The sequence below is a fragment of the Haliotis rubra genome, unplaced genomic scaffold (assembly GCF_003918875.1).
Source record: "Haliotis rubra isolate DU_JTF1 unplaced genomic scaffold, ASM391887v1 Scf90, whole genome shotgun sequence".
NCBI classification, from domain to species: Eukaryota; Metazoa; Mollusca; class Gastropoda; order Lepetellida; family Haliotidae; genus Haliotis; species Haliotis rubra.
The window spans coordinates 653,060-679,966 of NW_025767635.1; the positions used below are offsets into that span (position 1 = coordinate 653,060).

General features: G+C 44.0%; 1 protein-coding gene across 1 annotated transcript in view; it reads left to right on the forward strand.

Moving 5' to 3' along the window:
- Nucleotides 1-26,907, forward strand: part of LOC124263912 (FRAS1-related extracellular matrix protein 1-like) — a 102,039-nt gene that overhangs the window by 62,611 nt on the left and 12,521 nt on the right. Inside the window, 7 exon segments of the mRNA XM_046698640.1 lie at nt 15,359-15,731; nt 15,734-17,579; nt 21,694-24,294; nt 24,487-24,689; nt 24,942-25,091; nt 25,389-25,507; nt 26,299-26,553. Coding sequence (XP_046554596.1) covers nt 15,359-15,731; nt 15,734-17,579; nt 21,694-24,294; nt 24,487-24,689; nt 24,942-25,091; nt 25,389-25,507; nt 26,299-26,553 — 5,547 coding nt within the window.

Consider the following 26,907-nt stretch of genomic DNA (forward strand, 5'->3'; position numbering starts at 1 on the left):
ACATTATGTAACAAGATCGTGACACGTGAACATTATGTAACAAGATCTGCTACACTTAGCTACGTTCGTGAACATTATATGTAACAAGATCTGCTACACTTAGCTACGTTCGTGAACATTATGTAACAAGATCTGCTACACTTAGCTACATTCGTGAACATTATGTAACAAGATCTGCCCACTTAGCTACATTCGTGAACATTATGTAACAAGATCTGCCCCACTTAGCTAACATTATGTAACAAGATCTGCCCCACTTAGCTACTTTCGTGAACATTATGTAACAAGATCTGCCCCACTTAGCTACATTCGTGAACATTATGTAACAAGATCTGCCCCACTTAGCTACATTCGTGAACATTATGTAACAAGATCTGCCCCACTTAGCTACATTCGTGAACATTATGTAACAAGATCTGCTACACTTAGCTACATTCGTGAACATTGTGTAATATGATCTGCTTCACTTAGCTACGTTCGTGAACATTATGTAACAAGATCTGCTACACTTAGCTACGTTCGTGAACATTATGTAACAAGATCTGCCCCACTTAGCTACGTTCGTGAACATTATGTAACAAGATCTGCCCCACTTAGCTACATTCGTGAACATTATGTAACAAGATCTGCCCCACTTAGCTACTTTCGTGAACATTATGTAACAAGATCTGCCCCACTTAGCTACATTCGTGAACATTATGTAACAAGATCTGCCCCACTTAGCTACATTCGTGAACATTATGTAACAAGATCTGCCCCACTTAGCTACATTCGTGAACATTATGTAACAAGATCTGCTACACTTAGCTACATTCGTGAACATTGTGTAATATGATCTGCTTCACTCAGCTACATTCGTGAACATTATGTAACAAGATCTGCTACACTTAGCTACGTTCGTGAACATTATGTAATATGATCTGCTACACTTAGCTATATTCGTGAACATTATGTAACAAGATCTGCTACACTTAGCTACGTTCGTGAACATTATGTAATATGATCCGATACACTTAGCTACTTTCGTGAACATTATGTAACAAGATCTGCCCCACTTAGCTACGTTCGTGAACATTATGTAACAAGATCTGCTACACTTAGCTACATTTGTGAACATTATGTAACAAGATCTGCCCCACTTAGCTACGTTCGTGAACATTATGTAACAAGATCTGCCCCACTTAGCTACGTTCGTGAACATTATGTAACAAGATCTGCTACACTTAGCTACGTTCGTGAACATTATGTAACAAGATCTGCTACATTTAGCTACGTTCGTGAACATTATGTAACAAGATCTGCTACATTTAGCTACTTTCGTGAACATTATGTAATATGATCTGCTACACTTATCTACGTTCGTGAACATTATGTAACAAGATCTGCTACACTTAGCTACGTTCGTGAACATTATGTAACAAGATCTGCCCCACTTAGCTACGTTCGTGAACATTATGTAACAAGATCTGCCCCACTTAGCTACGTTCGTGAACATTATGTAACAAGATCTGCCCCACTTAGCTACGTTCGTGAACATTATGTAACAAGATCTGCCCCACTTAGCTACATTCGTGAACATTATGTAACAAGATCTGCTACACTTAGCTACATTCGTGAACATTATGTAACAAGATCTGCTACACTTAGCTACGTTCGTGAACATTATGTAACAAGATCTGCCCCACTTAGCTACGTTCGTGAACATTATGTAACAAGATCTGCCCCACCTAGCTACATTCGTGAACATTATGTAACAAGATCTGCTACACTTAGCTACGTTCGTGAACATTATGTAACAAGATCTGCTACACTTAGCTACGTTCGTGAACATTATGTAACAAGATCTGCCCCACTTAGCTACGTTCGTGAACATTATGTAACAAGATCTGCTACACTTAGCTACGTTCGTGAACATTATGTAACAAGATCTGCTACACTTAGCTACGTTCGTGAACATTATGTAACAAGATCTGCCCCACTTAGCTACGTTCGTGAACATTATGTAACAAGATCTGCCCCACTTAGCTACATTCGTGAACATTATGTAACAAGATCTGCTACACTTAGCTACGTTCGTGAACATTATGTAACAAGATCTGCTACATTTAGCTACTTTCGTGAACATTATGTAATATGATCTGCTACACTTATCTACGTTCGTGAACATTATGTAACAAGATATGCTACACTTAGCTACGTTCGTGAACATTGTGTCACAAGCTTAAGATCTGCTACAATTAGCTACTTTCGTGAACATTATGTAACAAGATCTGCTACACTTAGCTACGTTCGTGAACATTGTGTCACAAGATCTGCTACACTTAGCTACGTTCGTGAACATTATGTAACAAGCTTAAGATCTGCTACAATTAGCTACGTTCGTGAACATTATGTAAAAAGATCTGCTACACTTAGCTACGTTCGTGAACATTGTGTCACAAGATCTGCTACACTTAGCTACGTTCGTGAACATTGTGTAATATGATCTGCTACACTTAGTTACGTTCGTTCCTTTTACACATACCTGTGTTACTCGTTAAGGGTTGACACAATATTCCTATTAAACATACCTGTGTTATTAGACACCTGTGTTACTTGTTACGGGTAGACATACTTTTCTATTAGACATACCTGTGTTACTTGTTACGGGTAGACATACTTTCCTATTAGACATACCTGTGTTACTTGTTATGGGTAGACATACTTTCCTATTAAACATACCTGTGTTATTTGTTACGGGTAGACATACCTACTATTAAACATACCTGTGTCACTTGTTACGGGTAGACATAATATTTCTATTACTCTGTGTTACTTGTTACAGGTAATCATACCTTCACATAGATATACTGAGTCAAAAAAGAAACTTCACATTCTTTCTTCAGGGCACTATAAAAAACAAGAGATGGTAAGATGGTTAAATGGTTATTATTTCATTGCTGAGATCTGTGTGATGTACTCGATACACTGACAGTGCCATAATCAGTTCCATTAGGCTACACCGCCGTTCCAAAACATGGGTATACAGAATGTCAAGTAACAAGAATAAAAATGCGAAATTTCTCAGTTCAATATCGTGTATGGCCGCCCCGCGCATTCACCACTGCCAAACACCGTGTCCTCATCGACTGCCTGATGCTTGTGAACACGTGGTTGGGGATTCTGCGCCATTGCTCTTGCAAGGCAGCGCCAAGTTCCTGCAAATTCTGAGGTTGGTTCCTAAGACCACGAAGCCTTCTCCCAAGTGCATCCCAAACGTGCTCTATTGGATTAAGGTCAGGGGACCTCGATGGCCAGTCCATGACGTTGATTCCAGCGTTTTGAAGGAAATTTCGTGTCAACATCGCGGTATGCGGCCGAGCATTATCATGCTGGAACTGTAGTCCTGGGCCATGAGCCGCCATGAAAGGAACGAGTTCAGGGGTGAGCACCTGGTCGCGGTAAGCAGCAGCTGTGAGGTTTCCACGGATGACCAGAAGTCGGGAACGATCTATACTGTAGTGACGGAGGTGACGTTGGGCCCACAGCAGACATTGATGTTGATGAAACGCGTCAATATTGACCCACGATATGGACGTCGAGAATGGAGATTGGCAACCCGCAACCGATTTCGAATGGTCTGTGAGGACAGTCGACCTCTAAACATCTCAGCCCTGGTTCGTGTAGCCGGCAGAAATCTGTCACGTAGGTGACGTAGGACGATTTGACGATCTTCTGCTCGTGACGTCACACGTGGACGACCCGACCTTGGGCGATCAGAAGTGGTGCCAGTTTGTTGTAGACGACCTCGCAAGTCATACACAGTACGACGGCTACATCCCATTGCTCTTGCGACGTCAATAACTGATCTTCCCGCTTGCAACATGCCAACGGCACGTTCACGTTGAACATTTGACAATCGTGGCATTTCAAGTACCGTTAGAACTGTGGTTTAAAAGTGTTTTTTCAATTCTTGAGGCCAATGCAAACACGTGCATATGAAGAAAACTTCGATGCGAAGATCACGTGATCGACTGCACGTGCAAACCCTGATTTGACACTAACGTCATTTGCACGACGAATGGATGGGTTTGAGTGGGTTTTGCTAACGTTTTTCTAGAGTCGAAAGATAGGGATCCCATTTCGGATACATAGATGTATCATCAGAGAAAAATTATTCATTATTTTTCAAATTACATTTTGTGAAGTTTCTTTTTTGACTCAGTATATTGTCCACCGTTTTCTCGATCCTACAGTCGTTGAGTTCGCCTGGCGGGCTGTGTCAGAGCAGCCTGCTTTCAACCCGGGGATAAAGCTCTGAAACTGTGTGAAAATTATGAACTAAATTCTTCGGTTAGGTTTCAGATTCACGATATCTCTTTGATAAGTTATTCTAATTATTGCCTATTGATTATTTCATCATATATAGTAACCTGATGACCGGTACATTACCTCTTTCAACGTTAACAATGCCGTGAATCGACTACCCCGGCCCTTACTACCCTCCAACCCAACAGACGTGGTTGGAGGCCGCCCCACCCCCTTACTACCCTCCACCCCTACAGACGTGGTTGGAGGCTGTCCCTCCCAATTGTTTGTCCATATCGCCTCGCGAGTCCTACACCAGTTATGTATGTTCCTGTGTGAGACATGAAGTTGTGGCAGGTAGCATCCCCTTTCCCTCGGAGTCCTCCTCATTTCTCCGTGTAGCTGAGCCGAGATGGCAGTAGTTAGAAAGGTAATAAATGTCAGTGTGCGTTGTGCCATGAGGCTGTGAGGTGGACCGGGGTAGGCGGAGTGTCAGGGTGGATTACACTGCCAGTCCCTCACACACGCAGCTAATGGCTCCACATGCTGTGTAACGGGGAAAGAAATTACTTTAATGTTAGGTGCGCTTTTTACCTCGAGTGCAAATCTTTTGGCAAAGTATATTTCCAAGTTTATGTCGGAATCATTTGTTTTATTGCAGTCGCGGATTTATGGTAGAAATGATTGAAACATTCTTTCTGTATGTCCTATTTGTTGTCATTGAGTCGTTGATTAGATAGCAAGGACAGGGATATCGTTCTATTACGTCTACTTAACCGAAAACACATGTGTGGTACTAATGTATGTATTACACCTGTAAACTACCACTGTAAACTACACCTGTAAACTACACCTGTAAACTACACCTGTAAACTACACCTGTAAACTACCACTGTAAACTACACCTGTACACTACATCTGTAAAATACACGTGTAAACTACACCTGTAAACCACACGTGTAAACTACACCTGTAAACTACCACTGAAAACAACACGTGTAAACTACACCTGTAAACCACACGTGTAGACTATACCTGTAAACCACACTTGTAAACTATACCTGTAAACTACACGTGTAAACTATACCTGTAAACTACCACTGTAAACTTTACCTGTAAACTACACGTGTAAACTATACCTGTAAACCACACGTGTACACTACACCTGTAAACCACACGTGTAAATTATACCTGTAAACTACACGTGTAAACTATACCTGTAAACTACCACTGTAAACTACACCTGTAAACCACATGTGTAAACTATACCTGTAAACTACACGTGTAAACTATACCTGTAAACTACCACTGTAAACTACACCTGTAAACCACACGTGTACACTACACCTGTAAACCACACGTGTAAACTATACCTGTAAACTACACCTGTAAACTATACCAGTAAACTATACCTGTAAACCACACGTGTAAACTATACCTGTAAACTACCACTGTAAACTATACCTGTAAACTACACGTGTAAACTATACCTGTAAACCACACGTGTACACTACACCTGTAAACCACACGTGTAAATTATACCTGTAAACTACACGTGTAAACTATACCTGTAAACTACCACTGTAAACTACACCTGTAAACCACATGTGTAAACTATACCTGTAAACTACACGTGTAAACTATACCTGTAAACTACCACTGTAAACTACACCTGTAAACCACACGTGTACACTACACCTGTAAACCACACGTGTAAACTATACCTGTAAACTACACCTGTAAACTATACCAGTAAACTATACCTGTAAACCACACGTGTAAACTATACCTGTAAACTACCACTGTAAACTACACCCAGCACACATGTACAGCACACATCTAAAGCACACCTGTGAACTACACCTGTAAACTACCACTGTAAAACTACACCTGTAAACTACACCTGTAAACTACCACTGTAAACTACACCTGTAAACTACACCTGTACACTACCACTGTAAACTACACATGTAAACTACCACTGTAAATTACACCTCTAAAGCACACATGTAAAGCACACATCTAAAGCACACCTGTGAACTACACCTGTAAACTACCACTGTAAAACTACCACTGTAAACTACACCTGTAAACCACCACTGTAAAACTACCACTGTAAACTAAACCTGTAAACTACCACTGTAAACTACACCTGTAAACTACACGTACACTACCACTGCAAACTACACCTGTAAACTACCACTGTAAACTACACGTGTAAACTACCACTGTAAACTACACCTCTAAAGCACACATGTAAAGCACACATGTAAAGCACACCTGTGAACTACACCTGTAAACTACCACTGTAAAACTACCACTGTAAACTACACCTGTACACTACCACTGTAAACTACACCTGTAAACTACACCTGTACACTACCACTGTAAACTACACATGTAAACTACCACTGTAAATTACACCTCTAAAGCACACATGTAAAGCACACATCTAAAGCACACCTGTAAACTACACCTGTAAACTACCACTGTAAAACTACCACTGTAAACTACACCTGTACACTACCACTGTAAACTACACCTGTAAACTACCACTGTAAAACTACACCTGTAAACTACACGTGTAAACTACACCTGTAAACTACCACTGAAAACAACACGTGTAAACTACACCTGTAAACCACACGTGTAGACTATACCTGTAAACCACACTTGTAAACTATACCTGTAAACTACACGTGTAAACTATACCTGTAAACTACCACTGTAAACTATACCTGTAAACTACACGTGTAAACTATACCTGTAAACCACACGTGTACACTACACCTGTAAACCACACGTGTAAATTATACCTGTAAACTACACGTGTAAACTATACCTGTAAACTACCACTGTAAACTACACCTGTAAACCACATGTGTAAACTATACCTGTAAACTACACGTGTAAACTATACCTGTAAACTACCACTGTAAACTACACCTGTAAAACCACGTGTACACTACACCTGTAAACCACACGTGTAAACTATACCTGTAAACTACACCTGTAAACTATACCAGTAAACTATACCTGTAAACCACACGTGTAAACTATACCTGTAAACTACCACTGTAAACTACACCCAGCACACATGTACAGCAATAACATCTAAAGCACACCTGTGAACTACACCTGTAAACTACCACTGTAAAACTACACCTGTAAACTACACCTGTAAACTACCACTGTAAACTACACCTGTAAACTACACCTGTACACTACCACTGTAAACTACACATGTAAACTACCACTGTAAATTACACCTCTAAAGCAATAACATGTAAAGCACACATCTAAAGCACACCTGTGAACTACACCTGTAAACTACCACTGTAAAACTACCACTGTAAACTACACCTGTAAACCACCACTGTAAAACTACCACTGTAAACTACACCTGTAAACTACCACTGTAAACTACACCTGTAAACTACACGTGTACACTACCACTGCAAACTACACCTGTAAACTACCACTGTAAACTACACGTAAACTACCACTGTAAACTACACCTCTAAAGCACACATGTAAAGCACACATGTAAAGCACACCTGTGAACTACACCTGTAAACTACCACTGTAAAACTACCACTGTAAACTACACCTGTACACTACCACTGTAAACTACACCTGTAAACTACACCTGTACACTACCACTGTAAACTACACATGTAAACTACCACTGTAAATTACACCTCTAAAGCACACATGTAAAGCACACATCTAAAGCACACCTGTAAACTACACCTGTAACCCACACGTGTAAATTATACCTGTAAACTACACGTGTAAACTATACCTGTAAACTACCACTGTAAACTACACCTGTAAACCACATGTGTAAACTACACCTGTACACTACCACTGTAAACTACACCTGTAAACTACCACTGTAAAACTACACCTGTAAACTACACGTGTAAACTACACCTGTAAACTACCACTGAAAACAACACGTGTAAACTACACCTGTAAACCACACGTGTAGACTATACCTGTAAACCACACTTGTAAACTATACCTGTAAACTACACGTGTAAACTATACCTGTAAACTACCACTGTAAACTATACCTGTAAACTACACGTGTAAACTATACCTGTAAACCACACGTGTACACTACACCTATAAACCACACGTGTAAATTATACCTGTAAACTACACGTGTAAACTATACCTGTAAACTACCACTGTAAACTACACCTGTAAACCACATGTGTAAACTATACCTGTAAACTACACGTGTAAACTATACCTGTAAACTACCACTGTAAACTAATCTGTAAACCACTGTACACTACACCTGTAAACCACACGTGTAAACTATACCTGTAAACTACACCTGTAAACTATACCAGTAAACTATACCTGTAAACCACACGTGTAAACTATACCTGTAAACTACCACTGTAAACTACACCCAGCACACATGTACAGCACACATCTAAAGCACACCTGTGAACTACACCTGTAAACTACCACTGTAAAACTACACCTGTAAACTACACCTGTAAACTACCACTGTAAACTACACCTGTAAACTACACCTGTACACTACCACTGTAAACTACACATGTAAACTACCACTGTAAATTACACCTCTAAAGCACACATGTAAAGCACACATCTAAAGCACACCTGTGAACTACACCTGTAAACTACCACTGTAAAACTACCACTGTAAACTACACCTGTAAACTACCACTGTAAAACTACCACTGTAAACTACACCTGTAAACTACCACTGTAAACTACACCTGTAAACTACACGTGTACACTACCACTGCAAACTACACCTGTAAACTACCACTGTAAACTACACGTGTAAACTACCACTGTAAACTACACCTCTAAAGCACACATGTAAAGCACACATGTAAAGCACACCTGTGAACTACACCTGTAAACTACCACTGTAAAACTACCACTGTAAACTACACCTGTACACTACCACTGTAAACTACACCTGTAAACTACACCTGTACACTACCACTGTAAACTACACATGTAAACTACCACTGTAAATTACACCTCTAAAGCACACATGTAAAGCACACATCTAAAGCACACCTGTAAACTACACCTGTAAACTACCACTGTAAAACTACCACTGTAAACTACACCTGTACACTACCACTGTAAACTACACCTGTAAACTACCACTGTAAAACTACACCTGTAAACTACACGTGTAAACTACCACTGTAAACTACACGTGTAAACTACACCTGTAAACTACCACTGTAAACTACACGTGTAAACTACCACTGTAAACTACACCTGTACACTACCACTGTAAACTACACCTGTAAACTACCACTGTAAACTATACCTGTAAACTACCACTGTAAACTACACCTTTAAATTATATCTGTAAACTACCACTGTAAACTACACCTCTTAAGCACACCTGTAAAGCACACATCTGAACTACACCTGTAAACTACACCTGTAAACTACAACAGTAAAAGTACCACTGTGAACTACACCTGTAAACTACACGCCATTTATCACTAATCAGTACATTTGTCTACATCGAAATCAATGTTAGGCTTAGGATTGCTTGGGTAACAACTGTGTAATGATTTCCTCCTGTGTGTGATCAGTGCATGCTACAATGTCCATGTTGACGTGGGGGATGTGCCAGGTCGACTCTGTGTTTCCGCAGATACGATATACACTTGATGTCAGCGAGCCCTAACAACGCCGACCATGTTGCACCCTAACGCCGGCTGCATTCAGGATGCGCTCACGATAACCTGCACACATAGCTGTAGTCTGCTTTAAACTATGGCGGTGCATGTGCATGAGAGGTATTTATAGAAACAGCTACAAGTACTATAAGAACAAAACACATGCGGATGTGTATCCCTACAAGAAGTGAAACACTGGATGATGACACAGTGGCGAGAGGGCGTGGTATGGGCGGAACAGCTGACCAGTTGTTAATATGCTAGTCAGAATTGGAAAATTTTCATGTGCGTAAATGTTTCCTCGTTGTTTAATTGTACAACGCCGTTAGGGTATTGCTTATTGAATAGACTCTATATCACCAGAAGCAACCATGACAGGTTGTATGATTGTACAACGCCGTTAGGGTATTGCTTATTAAATAGACTCTATATCACCAGAAGCAACCATGATAGGTTGTATGATTGTACAACGCCGTTAGGGTATTGCTTATTAAATAGACTCTATATCACCAGAAGCAACCATGACAGGTTGTATGATTGTACAACGCCGTTAGGGTATTGCTTATTAAATAGACTCTATATCACCAGAAGCAACCATGACAGGTTGTATGATTGTACAACGCCGTTAGGGAATTGCTTATTAAATAGACTCTATATCACCAGAAGCAACCATGACAGGTTGTATGATTGTACAACACCGTTAGGGAATTGCTTATTGAATAGACTCTATATCACCAGAAGCAACCATGACAGGTTGTATGATTGTACAACGCCGTTAGGAAATTGCTTATTGAATAGACTCTATATCACCAGAAGCAACCATGACAGGTTGTATGATTGTACAACGCCGTTAGGGTATTGCTTATTAAACAGACTCTATATCACCAGAAGCAACCATGATAGGTTGTATGATTGTACAACGCCGTTAGGGAATTGCTTATTAAATAGACTCTATATCACCAGAAGCAACCATGACAGGTTGTATGATTGTACAACGCCGTTAGGGTATTGCTTATTAAATAGACTCTATATCACCAGAAGCAACCATGTCAGGTTGTATGATTGTACAACGCCGTTAGGGTATTGCTTATTAAATAGACTCTATATCACCAGAAGCAACCATGATAGGTTGTATGAATGTAATAACATGCGAGTGTTTAACCTAGTTGTTGAAATGCCAGATGTATTCTACATTAAAACATCCATGTGTGGGAGCAAGCATCGGGTAACATCTGTCTTACTTAGTAAGAAGTTGTGCCCAAGCTTCACGTTACACAAACTCCAATAGAGCATCTCCTATTTCACAGTTAACTTTATACTAGATGTAATTTCACCATTATTGCAGTACAAAGTGGCTAAGGCTATTGTCGCCTTTGTCAGATCAGACACACGTGGAGCAAAGGAATGAATGAAACACAAGGGCACATCTCATGTAGTCAAGGACGCCTCTTGTCTGTGAATGCGACCCCCCTCACACAGAAAAGTGCAGGGTCAACTCCACATGTCCCCCACATGTAAACTGTAACATTTCCCTTGTTAACACATTGAAAGAAACACCAGCAGGAGAAATGTTGACAATCCGAGCCTATTCCCTTCCCCTCCGTTGTCATAGAGGGCTCTCCCCTGTAGAAAGTGATACTTCCACTCCGTTGTCATAGAGGGCTCTTCACTGTAGTAAGTGATACTTCCACTTCGTTGTCTTACAGGGCTCTTCACTGTAGTAAGTGATACTTCCCCTCCGTTGTCATAGAGGGCTCTCCCGTGTAGTAAGTGATACTTCCACTTCGTTGACTTAGAGGGCTTTTCACTGTAGTAAGTGATACTTCCGCTCTGTTTTCATAGAGGGCTCTCCCCTGTAGTAAGTAATACTTCCACTCTGTTGTCATAGAGGGCTCTTCACTGTAGTAAGTAATACTTCCACTCCGTTGTCATAGAGGGCTCTCCACTGTAGTAAGTAATACTTCCACTCCGTTGTCATAGAGGACTCTTCACTGTAGTAAGTAATACTTCCACTCCGTTGTCATAGAGGGCTCTTCCCTGTAGTAAGTAATACTTCCACTCCGTTGTCATAGAGGGCTCTTCACTGTAGTAAGTGATACTCCACCTGTTGTCATAGAGGGCTCTCCCGTTTCACTGTAGTAAGTAATACTTCCACTCCGTTGTCATAGAGGACTCTCCTCTGTAGTAAGTAATACTTCCACCCGTTGTCACAGAGGGCTCTCCCCCTTGTTGTCAGGGCTCTGTAGTAAATTCAGAGGGCTCTCCCTGTAGTAAGTAATACTTCCACTCCGTTGTCATAGAGGGCTCTTCACTGTAGTAAGTAATACTTCCACTCCGTTGTCATAGAGGGCTCTTCACTGTAGTAACTAATGCTTCCACTCCGTTGTCATAGAGGACTCTCCTCTGTAGTAAGTAATACTTCCACTCCGTTGTCATAGAGGGCTCTCCCCTGTAGTAAGTAATACTTCCACTCCGTTGTCATAGAGGGCTCTTCACTGTAGTAAGTAATACCTCCACTCCGTTGTCATAGAGGGCTCTTCACTGTAGTAAGTAATACTTCCCCTCCGTTGTCATACAGCGATCTTTACTGTAGTAAGTGATACTTCCACTCCGTTGTCATAGAGGGCTCTTCACTGTAGTAAGTAATACTTCCACTCCGTTGTCATAGAGGGCTCTTCACTGTAGTAAGTAATACTTCCCACCGTCTTGTCAGTAAGTAATACTTCCACTTTACTGTAGTAAGTAAGTATACTTCCACTCCGTTGTCATAGAGGGCTCTCCCCCTGTAGTAAGTAATACTTCCACTCTGTTGTCATAGAGGGCTCTTCACTGTAGTAAGTACTCCGTTGTCCTCCACTCTACTACTCCCTCTTGTCATAGAGGCTCTTCACTGTAGTAAGTAATACTTCCTCCGTTGTCATAGAGGGGACTTCCCTCTTCACTTACTGTAGTAGGTAGCTCTTCACTGTATATGCTCCCCTCCGTTGTCATAAGTGGCACTCTTCAAAGACTGTCAGTAGTAAGTAATACTTCCACTCCGTTGTCATAGAGGGCTCTTCACTGTAGTAAGTAATACTTCCACTCCGTTGTCATAGAGGGCTCTTCACTGTAGTAAGTAATACTTCCACTCCGTTGTCATAGAGGACTCTCCCCCCTCCCACTCCGTTGTAGTGTAGTAAGTAATACTTCCCTGTAGTAAGAGGTAATACTTCCACTCCGTTGTCAGTAGAGTAATACCTCCACTCCGTTGTCATAGAGAGCTCTTCACTGTAGTAAATAATACTTCCCCTCCGTTGTCATACAGCGATCTTCACTGTAGTAAGTAATACTTCCAATCCCTTGTCATAGAGGGCTCTTCACTGTAGTAAGTAATACTTCCAATCCCTTGTCATAGAGGGCTGCTGATGTAGGGACCATACCTGAGTGTGTTGTAAGAATCAGTTCCATTCAGCTGACAAAGCAAATGCGAAGCTAAATATGTGGACAGTCATTTGTACATCTGCAGAAGTGGTTGACGAGAAACACACATTAGAAGCTTCATCATTCGGTTTGAAACAGACTCTTTGCATCGTTATCCTCGCTGCGCATCATGTTTACATTGTAGAGTGCTTGGCTATGGGAAATGCAGCACAAAACATCCCACAGCTCTCACTGAGGACAGTCAGGGGAGACTGATGGGTCTGTGATTGTGATTGATCACTCTCAGGGCATCACTGACTTAATTTGCCATACCCACCAGCACTCGCTCCAGGAAGATGAGATAATATTTGTAAATCTACAAGCCCAGTAGGATAATGTTTTGAAAATAAGGCTTTATTTTGATTTCCGTTAGATAGAGGAATTGGCCCATTACATGACCGCGTGATCAATGAGGTGTCACAGATGTTGGAAAAACAGCCTCTGGGTGAATAATGTTCAAATCTATATATAACCGAATGATTTCGAAGTTCGCCATGTTAATCTCGACATTTGCACACTTGAAAACATAGGACATGCCTCCAGAATGCATGTGGTTTTAAGGTTGGGTATTGATGGGGGTTTACCACCCCACGTCACTCACACGGATGGGGGATGGGGTTGATGGGTAGTTGATGGTGGAGGGTGGTGACTGTTATGGGTAGTGAGGGTGTGGAGGGTGGTGACTGTTATGGGTAGTGAGGGTGTGGAGGGTGGCGATTGTTATGGGTAGTGAGGGTGTGGAGGGTGGTGACTTTTATGGGTAGTGAGGGTGTGGAGGTGAGGGTGTGGAGGGTGGCGACTGTTATTGGCATTGGGGGTGTGGAGGGTGGTGACTGTTATGGGTAGTGAGGGTGTGGAGGGTGACGACTGTTATGGGTAGTGAGGGTGTGGAGGGTGGTGACTGTTATGGGTTGTGAGGGTGTGGAGGGTGGCGACTTATGGGTAGTGAGGGTGTGGAGAGTGGCGACTGTTATGGCTTGTGAGGGTGTGGAGGGTGGCTACTGTTATGACTTGTGAGGGTGTGGAGGGTGGTGACTGTTATGGGTAGTGAGGGTGTGAAGGGTGGTGACTGTTATGGCGTGCAGAGTGGCGACTTTTATGGGTAGTGAGGGTGTGGAGAGTGGCGACTGTTATGGGTAGTGAGGGTGTGGAGGGTGGTGACTGTTATGGCGTGCAGAGTGGCGACTTTTATGGGTAGTGAGGGTGTAGAGAGTGGCGACTTTTATGGGTAGTGAGGGTGTAGAGAGTGGCGACTGTTATGGGTAGTGAGGGTGTAGAGAGTGGCGACTGTTATGGGTAGTGAGGGTGTAGAGGGTGGTGACTGTTATGGGTAGTGAGGGTGTAGAAAGTGGCGACTGTTATGGGTAGTGAGGGTGTAGAGGGTGGTGACTGTTATGGGTAGTGAGGGTGTGGTGTTTTTAAGTTATGAATCTTGATATTTTCTCTGCCTGTCTATAGAGTTGTGCGGAAAGTACAATGGACCAACAAAGTCATGTTTTTGCATATCCTATTTCAGTTTTGTCTGATTGGTTTTAGTCTTGACGTATGACCTGTGTATGGTAAATACAGGATCTCACTCGAGTGTCCTTTGATATCAAATATATCACCACGAGTTGATAAAGTTACAAATATCCCTGGCTTGCCGAGGATATTTTTACATTTATCAACGAGCATTGTGACGTCATCAAGTTCATGACGTCGTAGCATTGTCAGGGCATTGTACAAAATCTACTGTCAAAATGATGATGTCTCCTTGGAGACATCATTTCATCTCACACAAGCAATATTTCCTGTGAACACAGTTTTGGATGATAAAGCATGCTATGCCTTCACCTATATATGTGTCAGCCATCCGACATCGTTTGCAAACTGATCCAAACTGATGAAGCTCTTTTCTTTTCTTTTTGTTTCAGATCTTTGACTGTGACTTCCTGTCGAAGACGGTGAAATATGTTCACAATGGATCTCCGCTGCTGTATGCTGACGAAGTGAAGCTGCGAGCTCACCGCTTTACACAGACGAGTACTGTCACGGAAACCTTCTACCTGCGAGTTCGGATAGTGAATGCCTCCCACGAGGTCATAGTGACTAGAGGTCTCAGGCCTGTGGTTGTTCCCAAATTCAATGGATTATCCAATACGATAGATGCTTCAGTTATCCGATTCCGGAACAGTGATAATCACAATGTGTCGTGCACAGTTGGTTTTTCCAAGTACCACTCCCACTGGCCCCTGGTAGGACAGATGGTCATGGGAGAGGACCGACATGCTGTTGATGCTGTAAAAAAGATTGCCGCGAATTTCTCTTCATGCAGCTCCACTACGAGCATCTGCGATCTCCAACACCTGACGTGGATTACCTCCCTTTAACCGTGGAAATATTTGATCCAATGCGCAGTGATGAACTGGTGTCAGAAAATTTTTATCTTCCAATTTACATCAAAGGTGCTTTACCTAATTCTCCTCCCAAAAATAAGATGAGCAGCATGAACATGATGGATGTGGATCAGTTCATTCTCACAACAATCATTCCGGGCGTCATATCTGCAGAGGACTACGAGACTCCCAGTAACCAGCTGGTGTACAACATATCGAGAGCGTTCCCCCAAGGGCACGGATGCCTTGTGAAGCGAGGCGACCACGCCACACCAATCACATCATTCTTGCAGGACGACCTGGAGAACCACAGAATTGCCTACCGACCGCCGAATGTTAGTTTCTCGGAGCGGCGAATGTACGAGGTAGAGTTCACTGTGTACGACAGCCACTTCAGCAATAGCATGCCCCTGAGGTTCCACGTGGCGGTTCACCCCTCGTCCACCAATGCTCCAAGGGTGGCACACAACCTGGGACTGGTCCTTCTGGAAGGTCAGTCCAGAGCAATCTCAACAGACATCTTGCAAATTGTTGACCGAGACAACCTAGACAGAGTGAAACTGTATGTGAAAGGGGGATTGCAATATGGAAATATCGAGGTTCATGGCAGTCAGTCAATTGTTTTCAGACCGACTGATTTGTTGAACGGTGGAGTGGTATATCATCATGACGATAGTGATTCAACCAAAGATCGTATAGAACTACGTCTAAGTGACGGCTCCAACACCGTCCTCTTCACCTTCCCCATAAGCATCATTCCCAAGGACGACACACCGCCTCACCTCATCAACAACCTCGGTCTGCAGATCAACGAAGGCGATATGAAGAAGATCAGTGAAGATCTTCTTCTGGCCCACGACACGGATTCCTTGGACTCCAACATTATCTACACCATCCTCGCCACACCGAAGACTGGAGACATCATTAGGAAGGTGAGGCCGTCGGACTCAGGTACCAAGATATTTGGATTCCGACAACGTGACCTCCTGAAAGGTCAGATCTACTACAGGCATTCTGGAAGAGAGGAGTTCAGGGACTCCTTCCGGTTTACGCTCCAGGATCAACAAGAGCCACCAAACGAGTCGGAGCAATTCGTGTTCCACATCCTCATCAACCCCATGAACGAAAACCCTCCTCGTCTGGCCTTAGAAGCAACTCGTCTGTTGTTTGTTCCTGAGACGGACATCGCCTACCTCAGCAGCACGGAGCTCCAGTACACAGACGTGGAGTCTGAAGACAGACAACTGACCTTCACCGTCACAACCCCGCCATATTTTGTGTACAATCGTGGAGAGCGAGACGCAGGGCGCCTCATCTCCACCCACAACCTGACGATGATGATGAAGGATGGTTCCACTGCTTCAGCACAGACCTTCAGCCAGGAGGACATCAACCACATGAAAATAGCTTACATGCCGCCCATGAACGACATCGGCGCAGAGTCTCGACTCATCAGGTTTGTGTACACTGTGGAAGACTCCAGTAGGAACAGACTGTACGGCCAGACATTTGACATCGAGGTCCTTCCTGTCAACAACCGTGTTCCGCAGTTTGTTACCTCCAAGCTGCTGGTGGAGGAGGGGGGTATCCTCAGTATTACATCCAATCAGCTGTCTGCCAATGATGTGGATACGTCTCAGGAGAAGTTGCGCTTCATGCTGGATGCGTTACCACGGTATGGCATCCTCCAGAAGGGGGGCATCGCACTGAGGAGGGGAGAAGGGTTCAACATTGCGGACTTGGAGAAAAAGGATATCAGGTATTAACTCATTTAGTTAAACATTGCAAACTGAGTAGGATCCCTTTCACCGCCACAGTGTGATCATGTCTGTAAATGACGGAGCAGGTTAGTGGACGTAATTCTTCAGTTAGGTGTCCAGGTTTTAGCAACTGTCCAACAAACGACTGGCAACAGTATGACCATGATATGTGTAGAAATTACGTATGTGTGCATTATACACTGCCTCAGTCATTGGCATGGACATACAGAAAACAAGGGAACACCAACTTACCGCCAGGTAGGCATTATAGTCTCTTCATGTGCGCTGTATGCTCCCTCTGATGAGCTGACGTCCCAACAGGAAATAGATGCATGCAAGGCAAACATTTACATGAAAACCAAGTCATTCCTCCATGCCGGGGATGTTATAGAAATATGATTGGCTGAAAAAGCCAGGTTTGTTGTCTGCGGGAAGGCAACGTGTGATGTAACTGGCACTGTAGGATAGGCTTGAATAATGCGCAGATGTGCAACTCTCTGGTGTCAGCTAGACAAAAACACAGGACATCTTAGCACTCTCCAATACCAGAAAGAACATTAGTTGATATGCCAGTCTCCTCGGGATGTTTGTGTGAGATTGTCTTGGTACCAGTGAAACATCTTAAAAAGTGTGTTGTGTAATCCTGGTTGATTGTATCTGTGATGTGGGAGACCACACAGAGACAGGTGGTTTGCGGTGGCTGTCGGGAACAGCACATACCAGCAGCCCCATCTACTTCATGAAGAAGCAGTTGATGGAATGCCACTTATATCAATACATCCGACGTGTAGATGTTAAGTGTTTTAATGCTATGATGTCTCTTAGACTGCTACAGTTAACCCTTTCAACAACGGCCGTTTGTCATAAACAATGCTAAAGTTCACCTGCATTATAATCCCACTGTGATGGGGTTAATTGTTCCGTGATAATGTGAAGAGAGTGAGTTACAAGCTATATGACACCATTTTTAAACGGCACAAATGTACGAGTGTCTCCATAGGGGTGGAGGACAGGTGTGTTTAGATATTAAATGGGGCTGTGGCTAGTGTCGCCATAGGGGTGGGGGACAGGCATCTTTAGATATTAAATGGGTCTGTGGCTAGTGTCTCCATAGGGGTGGGGGACAGGTGTCTTTAGATATGAAATGGGTCTGTGGCTAGTGTCTCCATAGGGGTGGAGGACAGGTGTCTTTAGATATGAAATGGGGCTGTGGCTAGTGTCTCCATAGGGGTGGGGGACAGGTGTCTTTAGATATTAAATGGGTCTGTGGCTAGTGTCTCCATAGGGGTGGCGGACAGGTGTCTTTAGATATGAAATGGGTCTGTGGCTAGTGTCTCCATAGGGGTGGGGGACACGTGTCTTTAGATATGAAATGGGGCTGTGGCTAGTGTCTCCATAAGGGTGGGGCACAGGTGTCTTTAGATATTAAATGGGGTTGTGGCTAGTGTCGCCATAGGGGTCGGGGACAGGCATCTTTAGATATGAAATGGGTCTGTGGCTAGTGTCTCCATAGGGGTGCGGGGCAGGTGTCTTTAGATATGAAATGGGGCTGTGGCTAGTGTCTCCATAGGGGTGGAGGACAGGTGTCTTTAGATATGAAATGGGGCTGTGGCTAGTGTCTCCATAGGGGTGGAGGACAGGTGTCTTTAGATATGAAATGGGTCTGTGGCTAGTGTCTCCATAGGGGTGGGGAACAGGTGTCTTTAGATATGAAATGGGTCTGTGGCTAGTGTCTCCATAGGGGTGGGGACAGGTGTCTTTAGATATGAAATGGGTCTGTGGCTAGTGTCTCCAGGGGGGTGGGAGGACAGGTGTCTTTAGATATGAAATGGGGCTGTGGCTAGTGTCTCCATAGGGGGGTGGGGACAGGTGTCTTTAGATATGAAATGGGTCTGTGGCTAGTGTCTCCATAAGGGTGGGTCTGGACAGGTGTCTTTAGATATGAAATGGGTCTGTGGCTAGTGTCGCCATAGGGTGGGGGACAGGTGTCTTTAGATATGAAATGGGTCTGTGGCTAGTGTCTCCATAGGGGTGGGGGACAGGTGTCTTTAGATATGAAATGGGTCTGTGGCTAGTGTCTCCATAGGGTGGGGACAGGTGTCTTTAGATATGAAATGGGGCTGTGGCTAGTGTCTCCATAGGGGTGGGGGACAGGTGTCTTTAGATATGAAATGGGTCTGTGGCTAGTGTCTCCATAGGGGTGGGGGACAGGTGTCTTTAGATATGAAATGGGGCTGTGGCTAGTGTCTCCATAGGGGTTGGGGACAGGTGTCTTTAGATATGAAATGGGGCTGTGGCTAGTGTCTCCAGATAGTACATGTGGTGAGGGGCAGGGCAGCCTGTCAGTGGTGGTGTAACCTTGCTGTCAGGAACACCACGACATGGCGACGGCACAATCTTCATCCAGGGATCCCAAGAAAACTGCAGATAATTAGCCCTGTTCTCCGACGACATATTGACATTATTGACTTTAAGGCCCACAAGATTGTTTCAAACAATTTCATGCCTAATTAGAAGCAGTCTCCTTTGTTTAACTGCCAGACGAATAAACTCACGATATGGAAGATTGCAGTGGAAACAGGTTTCGCTCCTACAAGTCTACATAGCTGTCTCAAACATGATAGAAGTACGATGCTGTAGCTGACTAAAGCGACAAGCTGACAAAGCAACAGGTTAATGTGGTATTGTAAGGCCAAGTTGGGTAAGGGCGTGTCAAGTAAAGGGGATTGTGCTGTTTGACATATGATTCGTTTACGGGTTTTAGGCTATTGGATGCAGTTAGTGAATGTGTTGGATGCAGACAGTGAATGTGTTGGATACAGATAGTTAATGTGTTGGATACAGTTAGAAACGTGTTGGATGCAGTTAGTGACGTGTTGGATGCAGTTAGTGAATGTGTTGGATGCAGTTAGTAAATGTGCTGGATGCAGTTAGTGACATGTTGGATGCAGTTAGTGACGTGTTGGATGCAGTTAGTGAATGTGTTGGATGCAGTTAGTAAATGTGTTGGATGCAGTTAGTGACATGTTGGATGCAGTTAGTGACGTGTTGGAAGTAGTTAGAAAATGTGTTGGATCTAGTAAGTAAATGTGTTGGATGCAGTTAGTGACGTGTTGGATGTAGTTAGTGAATGTGTTGGTTGCAGTTAGTGACATGCTTGGTGCAGATAGTGACGTGTTGGATGCAGTTAGTGACGTGTTGGATGCAGTTAGTGACATGTTGGATGCAGATAGTGACATGGTGCAGAGGGTGACGTTTTGGACGCAGATAGTGATATGTTGGATGCAATTAGAGAAGTGTTGGGTGCAGTCTGTGACGTGTTTGGATCAGTTAGTGACATGTTAGGGACAGTTAGTGACGTGTTTTGGTCAGTTAGTGACGTGCTGCATGACACAGTTAGTGACGTGTTAGGTGCAGTTAATGACGTGTTGGATGCAGGCAGTTTCGTGGTGGAGACAGTTAGTTAAGTGTTCGGGGTAGTTAGTGACGTGTTGGGGCAGTGTATAGTGTATGGTATATAGATAATTCTTCGTTTCACCGTGTTCTTGCGTTCATTTGCAAGAGTAGTCAGTATCCAGTTATGATGAACAGTTTACCCTGTTCGAGTCCAACATTGGTCCTCCTGGGGCATACCGACCGTCACATGCCGACTCCTTGTTTTGTGACTGCTGTTCAGGTTATTTTCTCAGTTAGTTGGAAGTCGTGCAGAAGTAGAGTATCAGGGAGACAGGTTATAATTACCGTGCAGGCGGTGGGTCTGTTTCCTGAATCGTCTGGGTTGGCTGGTTGTGCGAGGGGTTCAGATATATTATACGTGTGCTTCCTTTCTATGAGCCTGTATCTAGCTACTTGGAGGAAAAGAGTATTGTGTACTTTTAGAGCAAAGTGATATCATTATTGCTTTTGCTGTTTTGATTGTGATACATATTAAAACGTGTAGGGTATATACATTAGACACGTGACGTCTTTTACAGAGTGCTGGTCAGACAAAACTTTTGATAAAATTACATAGTGCGATTTCTTACTCAAATATAAAACATGTTCGATGTATCATTGCCGTGTAGTAGTTGTCCCTCGAGAAAGAAAACCAGCAAGTTCTGTTTATGGTTTCAGGTACGTGCATGATGGGTCCGAGTATATCCTGGATACTTTCACTCTGAGCGTATCCGACGGCCTCAACTCTGCCACTAAGGTCATCTCCATCGACATTGTCCCAATTGATGACGAGACTCCACAAATGACCAACAATCTCCGTCCCTTCCTCATAGTCTCAGAAGGCGGAGACGCCATTGTGACGCAGAGGACATTGTCCGCCACCGACGTCGACACAGACGAGTCGTCCCTGGTGTTCCTGATCGTACGACAACCTAAATATGGCATCCTCCAACTGGAGTCACAGCCGGTGACAAAGTTCACACAGACCCATGTGAAGGAAGGCAAGGTGAGCTACCTGCACACCAGCGGAGAGATTGGGATTGCGAAGATTCACGACGTTGTTACGTTCATTGTGTCGGATCAAAACTTCCTCCCGTCAGCCGACATGCCGATGTATGATCTTAATATCACAGTCACCCCCGTCAACAACCAAAAGCCAACGATCAACTTAGGGAATCCTGTGTTTGTGTCTGAAGGCGAGATCTTTAAGATCACCAGCGACATCCTCAGTGTGTCTGACCCTGACTCCAGGACAAAGGACATTGAGTTGATGATCACCAAACAACCTCAGTGGGGCTTTCTGGAAAACACTAAGCCGAGTCCAGGGTCGGAACGAAGCAATGCTGGAGTCCGCATTAACATGTTCAAGTTCCGAGACGTTCTGGACGGCTCAATCAACTACGTGCAAGCCAACCACAAGGGCGTGGAGCCAGTGAGAGATGAGTTCAGTTTCTACGCTACAGATGGAAAGCTGAACTCACCCACTGAAAACATCGCCATCACAATCGTCCCAGCCAATGATGAGGTTCCAGATCTGATGCTGAGAGACTTTTCGGTTCCTGAAGGAGGCAGCAAGATGATTGACCAGTCAATGGTGGACGCTATTGACCTTGACATGCCCAAGGATTCCCTTGTCCTGACTGTGTCCCAGCGTCCGCAACACGGGAACATGGTCATGATGTTACACACACGCAAAGGGGAGGTGGAAACGGACATCCACGACTTTACAATCGATGAACTCCACAGCGGGATGCAGCTGAAATATGTCCACGATGGATCGGAAACCTACTCCGACAAGTTTGCGGTGACAGTGTCTGATGGAAAGCATGAAATCAAAAGGGTCTGTAATGTCTCCGTCAAACTGAACAATGATGAACGTCCAGAGATAATCAAGAATGCAGGGTTGCACTTAGACTATGGAGAATCTGCACTTATCTCTAGCGTGGTTCTCCAGGCAACGGATGAGGACAATGGAGATGCGCAGCTCTATTACATAATTGTCCAGCTTCCCAAGAAGGGATTCCTCCAGTTCTGCGCAGACCCCTTCTCCAACAACCTCGCAGTGGAATGTCGAGACTTCCAGGAGGGACAGAACTTCACTCAGCATGATGTAGACCAAAATAAGATCCGATACATCCACACAACCAGCATGGGCAGCACTGAGTCAGACAGCTTCATGTTCGTTCTCACCGACAACAGATACAAGCGACCCGAGGAGACGTTTGAGATCCGGATAGCCAATTCAAAGAAAGCCAACATTGCTTTGCTGAACCGCGGGATGGCAGTCCGCGAGGGTGAGCGTGTCGCCATCAGCACGTCCAACTTGAGTGCTTCAGATGAAAGCACCAAAGCAGAGGAGATTGTGTTCGCAGTGATCAGGGCCCCAAGGCTCGGCCAGATTGAGTATATCGACCGCCCATTCAAACCCATCAGTAGCTTTACACAATTAGACATAGCATCTCAGAAGGTTGTGTACAACCACCTGACAAAGAACGACATCATTGAGGACTCCTTCACCTTCACTGTAACAAACGGCCTCAGTGAAGCTAAGGACGGAGAGTTCAGAATCGCCATTCAGCCGCTAGATCAAGTACTACCCACTCTCGTCGCCAATAAACTGCTTGAAGTTCTTCAAGGCACCGAGGAGGTGTTGACCCCATTCCAACTCAAGGTCACTGACCCAGACACGTCAGCCATGAACCTCACGTACGTCATAGCTAAACCTCCAACTTATGGCAAACTGTACAACAGAGGAGTCCCCATCAAGCAGTCCTTCACACAGAATGAAGTAGATCTTGGCTTTGTTACTTACGAGAGTGATGGCAGTCGAGCTGGACTGGACAACTTCCTGTTTACAGTAAATGATGGCAGACATGAGGGATTCCTCATCAATGGAACACTTCAGGCGAATCCAGCCATGTCGAGTATTTTCATCAAACCTCTCATCGAGGATGCCCCCAAACTTGTCACAAAGAAACACCCAAACAACCTGGAATATTTTGGAGGACAGAGGTATGGCTATGTCCTGACTAACCGTGTGCTGCGAGTGGTGGACAGCGACACCGAGAGCTCGGGCCTGGTGTACGTCATGTTACAGAAACCGAAACATGGCCATATTGAAAATACTGCATCCAAACGATTTGTGAGACGTCGATTCACCCAGCAGGATCTTGATGATGAAAGTTTGATGTACATCATCAACAAGGCAGACAAGTCCACCAATGACAGTTTCACGTTCAAGGTGGAGGACAGTCGCGGCAATGCTCTGGAAGACCAGGTGTAAGTGCTGATTTTTAAGTCATCACAAACAAATTAATGCAAATTATTTTTGTGGATCCTGATTTAGATACATCAAATGCCAACATGACTTTGTTTTAAACTATATGTTCTCACTAGATTTGGTCAAGAAAGGTTTATATCCATCAGCAGCTCAAACCTTGTCTACATTTCGTGTTTCGTTTGTATTGCTAGGTTTGAAATGAAGTGGTCTAGGATTGAATTCCTGAAGGAGGATGTTGTGGTTTGCGAGAACGTTGGTACGTTATCCGTGACGTTGGAAAGAACTGGTGCTATCGACCAATCAGCATTCATCGGAATCAATGTCCGCCAAATGTCGGCACGGAGGGACGATGACTTCTCGCCAAGTTCAGCAAAACAGGTTCAGTTTGACCCTGGTGAGTGATTAATAGGCAATAAATACTATTACAATTGTGACGTTTCGTTTGTTACTGTTTCTTTCAAATACAATATACACGAAATTATGTTATAACCCCAAAGTGAATACAAGCTAAACGTTCAAACGTGTATGCTTTGAAATATAAGATGTTCTATTAAATACGATATACATGTATTGTATTATATTGTGATGAAAGATCGTATGCCATGAGGAACTCAGCAGCTGAAGTAACAGGTGTTTGTTTGCCCAGGTAAATCTCAGGCTACATGGGACATCACAATCAAAGATGACGGCATTGAGGAGAACAACGAGAAACTTCGACTCATCCTCACCGACCCCATCAACGCCGTCATCGGAGACCAACGTAAACTACGACTACGGATCATCAACGCTGAACATGGTCAGTAAAACTCCTACCTTATTTGAGGACACCTTTTAACTTAGAAGAGAATATTTTGGGCATAAATTGCCTATGGTGTTAAATTGGAATTTGATTTTCCAAAGAAAAGCATTTTGTTGAGGCAATTCCATGATTCCCTCTCTGAACTAAAGATTGCCATTGCTTAGCAGCTCTTCGTGACGTGGGTAAAAATAGATGTTGGTTGTTTTGCATGTGAGGTACAGAGCCTTGTGTGTGTCTGCGTGTGTGTGTTTTGTTGTAGAGGAGCTACAGAGCCTTGTGTGTGTCATGTTGCAGGTGAATGTCCCCAGTACCTTGGAATGGTAAGCAAGAACCGGGGGGAGGACCAGTTAACTATCGAGGAGAACATGTTCGTGCCTTCACGGACCGACGCCAACAAAGACACGATCGTCACAGTGAGTTTATCTTGATATTGTGTAATTGTGAAATACATCCCATCTGTGTGTGGGAGAAAAAAGTGTAGTCCACCCATCTGTGTGTGGGAGGAAGGGGTGTGGTCCACCCATCTGTGTGTGGGAGGAAGGGGTGTGGTCCACCCATCTGTGTGTGGGAGGCAGTGGTGTGGTCCACCCATCTGTGTGTGGGAGGAAGGGGTGTGGTCCACCCATCTGTGTGTGGGGGGAAGGGGTGTGGTCCACCCATCTGTGTGTGGGAGGAAGGGGTGTGGTCCACCCATCTGTGTGTGGGAGGAAGGGGTGTGGTCCACCCATCTGTGTGTGGGAGGAAGTGGTGTGGTCCACCCATCTGTGTGTGGGAGGAAGGGGTGTGGTCCACCCATCTGTGTGTGGGAGGAAGGGGTGTGGTCCACCCATCTGTGTGTGGGAGGAAGGGGTGTGGTCCACCCATCTGTGTGTGGGAGGAAGGGGTGTGGTCCACCCATCTGTGTGTGGGAGGAAGGGGTGTGGTTCCATTCTGTTGATGATTCAGCAGGAAAGTAACTCTTGCGAATCTTGGAATGTTATGTTGATGAAGGTGCAGCTCTAGTGGTTAGGAAAGTACTAGCTATTGTTTCACTTCTAAATGTACGCTTATGCTGTATCAAGAAATGTATATTTCTAAAACGCTGTAACAGTGCTTGGGTAGGTCGGTCCAACACTCAGCTACGACCAATAAGATTCTCTGTAACTATCATTATTATAAATGAATGAAATAAAACACAAATGACACCATGTTGTAAATGTTTCAGTACCACAAAGTGAACAAGCTGGCTCCAGTCAACACGTTCGAGAATGCATTCCTAAACACCGAGCCAAAGACGGTAGTTGGTAAAGAAATAGAGACTCAGCCCAAGCCTGCCTTGAAGAAACGGAAGCAATCGAAGAAAAATCGCAAGAAGAAGAAGAAGAAGAAAAAGGATAAGAAAAATAGAAAGAATAAGAGAAACCAGTCTACTCCGAAATCTCCAAAGAAGGACCCCAGTCCCAGCTCAGCTCCAGTCAAGGTATCTACAGCCATGGTCGACACATGAGACCATCTTCCGCTATACTGTTGCTCACACCCATACCGGGAGATGTTCCATACAGGGATATTCCATACAGGGAGATGTTCCATACAGGGATATTCCATACAGGGAGATGTTCCATACAGGGATATTCCATACAGGAGATATTCCATACAGGGAGATGTTCCATACAGGGAGATGTTCCATACAGGGATATTCCATACAGGGAGATGTTCCATACAGGGATATTCCATACAGGGAGATGTTCCATACAGGGATATTCCATACAGGGAGATATTCCATACAGGGAGATGTTCCATGCGGGCAGATATTCCATACAGGGTGAAATTCCAT